This window comes from Montipora capricornis, chromosome 3 (genome assembly GCF_036669925.1).
Source record: "Montipora capricornis isolate CH-2021 chromosome 3, ASM3666992v2, whole genome shotgun sequence".
NCBI lineage: Eukaryota > Metazoa > Cnidaria > Anthozoa > Scleractinia > Acroporidae > Montipora > Montipora capricornis.
In genome coordinates, this window is record NC_090885.1 from 35,653,478 (window position 1) to 35,655,114 (window position 1,637).

The following is a 1,637-nucleotide window of genomic DNA, read 5'->3' on the forward strand; positions in this document are numbered from 1 at the left end:
CATTAAATTTCTCAGAAAAAGCCTTGGTAACGAGGTCAGTTCCAATTACAGGAGTCAAATTATTCGTCTTTGTTTAATATGCGCTTGAAAACAACACTTTTATGAATGAAAAGAAAATTGTTACTATTCAAGACTGTTATTATGGTACGTCCACTGTTATTATAAAATATATAAAAAGCTGTTGAGAAGTTTTCTTGAATACCCTGGAAATGTTTTAGTATATTTGTTATAAATAAAAGAGGTCAATTTTTTCCTCACTTTGTAAAATCTCTTATCCTATTTTTAATCTATTTTTTTCGTCCAACCCCCCCCCCCCCCTTTTCCTTCATTTTTTTTCTGCTGGCCCTTCCTTTCAAGCCCATTTTTTTTTAGTGGCTCCCCCCCAAATCCCACCAGCCCCCCCTTTCTCATAAAAAATGAACGGTCCCTAAGATTTCACAGTTTTTGCATTTGAGGTAAAGAATTGTTTCAAGTCAAAAGGAAATTTAGAGAAAAAAAAAGATCATGAGTAATCAAATTGTGTGCCATTCATGATTAGTTGTTCCAATTCGTTTTTTTTGAAGAATTAGTTAACGTTTCGGACTAGATTTCAGTGCTGATGTGTTGTACTTTTTCTTTGAGGACACTTGTTGTCCTAAATACTGTGTACGGATTTGAAACCATCAGCAGCACTTCTTAGACGTAAAAATGGTACCTCATTTAACCCCCTCCCTTCTTGGATTTGAACCTGTTTTTTTTTTATGGCAAAGGGGGGAACTATTGCATACAAAAAGAAGATTGCGATTTGAAATTAAAGGTATTTGGTGAAGATTTAAGTTGATGCTTTGCCTTACAAGCGATCTTATGTTTTGTTCTTCTGTTGTTAGGGCAAAGAAGCCTGTGAAGATGCCAGGGTATCACTATGTTGACCGCAAACTAGATGTAACCAATCACAACAAGGATTACACTTCCGTTGAGCAGTGTGAAATTTCCATTGCCCGCAAACCTGTGGTCGCCTGACGTTTTTTCAGAGTCAAATCAAGGCAGAAATACGCAATGGCATAAAAAAAGTAGATTCTGATTTTACCTTACGTAGAGAAGTAGGAACGAAGAAGTGTAAACAACCTTCAATGATTAAACTTTTGAAAACAACGCTTGAGTGTGACTCCTCATTATATTACTGACACCTGATTAGTTTTGCCTTGATGTGTTTTTATAATTGGCAATAACAGCTCTTTAAGCCCTAGCGAAATACAGCCATCCATTTTGTTTTTTCTGCGGAAGTCTTAACTGATAATCTTGGATGCACCCTGAGGTGGTCTCCTTAAAAATGAGTATGTCCAGCGAAACGTGAAGCTCATTTAAGAAGTTCTGATTTACGTAAAAACCGGTAGTTCGTGTGGGAGACGCGGAGGAAATCTAATACGTTCCAGATTTGAAATATTTTAAAGTGGCTAAGCCCAGTATTTTGGAAAACACACCTTCTATCAGCCTAATCATTATATATGAGTATTGTAAATCCATTCTAACCGTGTGTGGAGAAATTCAACTGACATGCCAAGACTGAGAGAATCGGAAATGGAAAAATGCCACTGTCCTAAACAAAAACCGCAAGCGAAAAAATAGTCCTATCATTCTAGAACATTACTATACTTCGG

General features: G+C 36.6%; 1 protein-coding gene across 1 annotated transcript in view; it reads left to right on the top strand.

Annotated features, from left to right (window-relative positions):
• LOC138042999 (GFP-like non-fluorescent chromoprotein) overlaps positions 1 to 1,131 on the top strand; it is a 9,091-nt gene extending 7,960 nt beyond the window's left edge. Inside the window, exon 5 of the mRNA XM_068889105.1 lies at positions 867 to 1,131. Coding sequence (XP_068745206.1) covers positions 867 to 999 — 133 coding nt within the window. The 3' untranslated portion in view covers positions 1,000 to 1,131. The remainder of the gene's footprint in view (positions 1 to 866) is intronic.
• Positions 1,132 to 1,637: the final 506 nt, after the last annotated feature.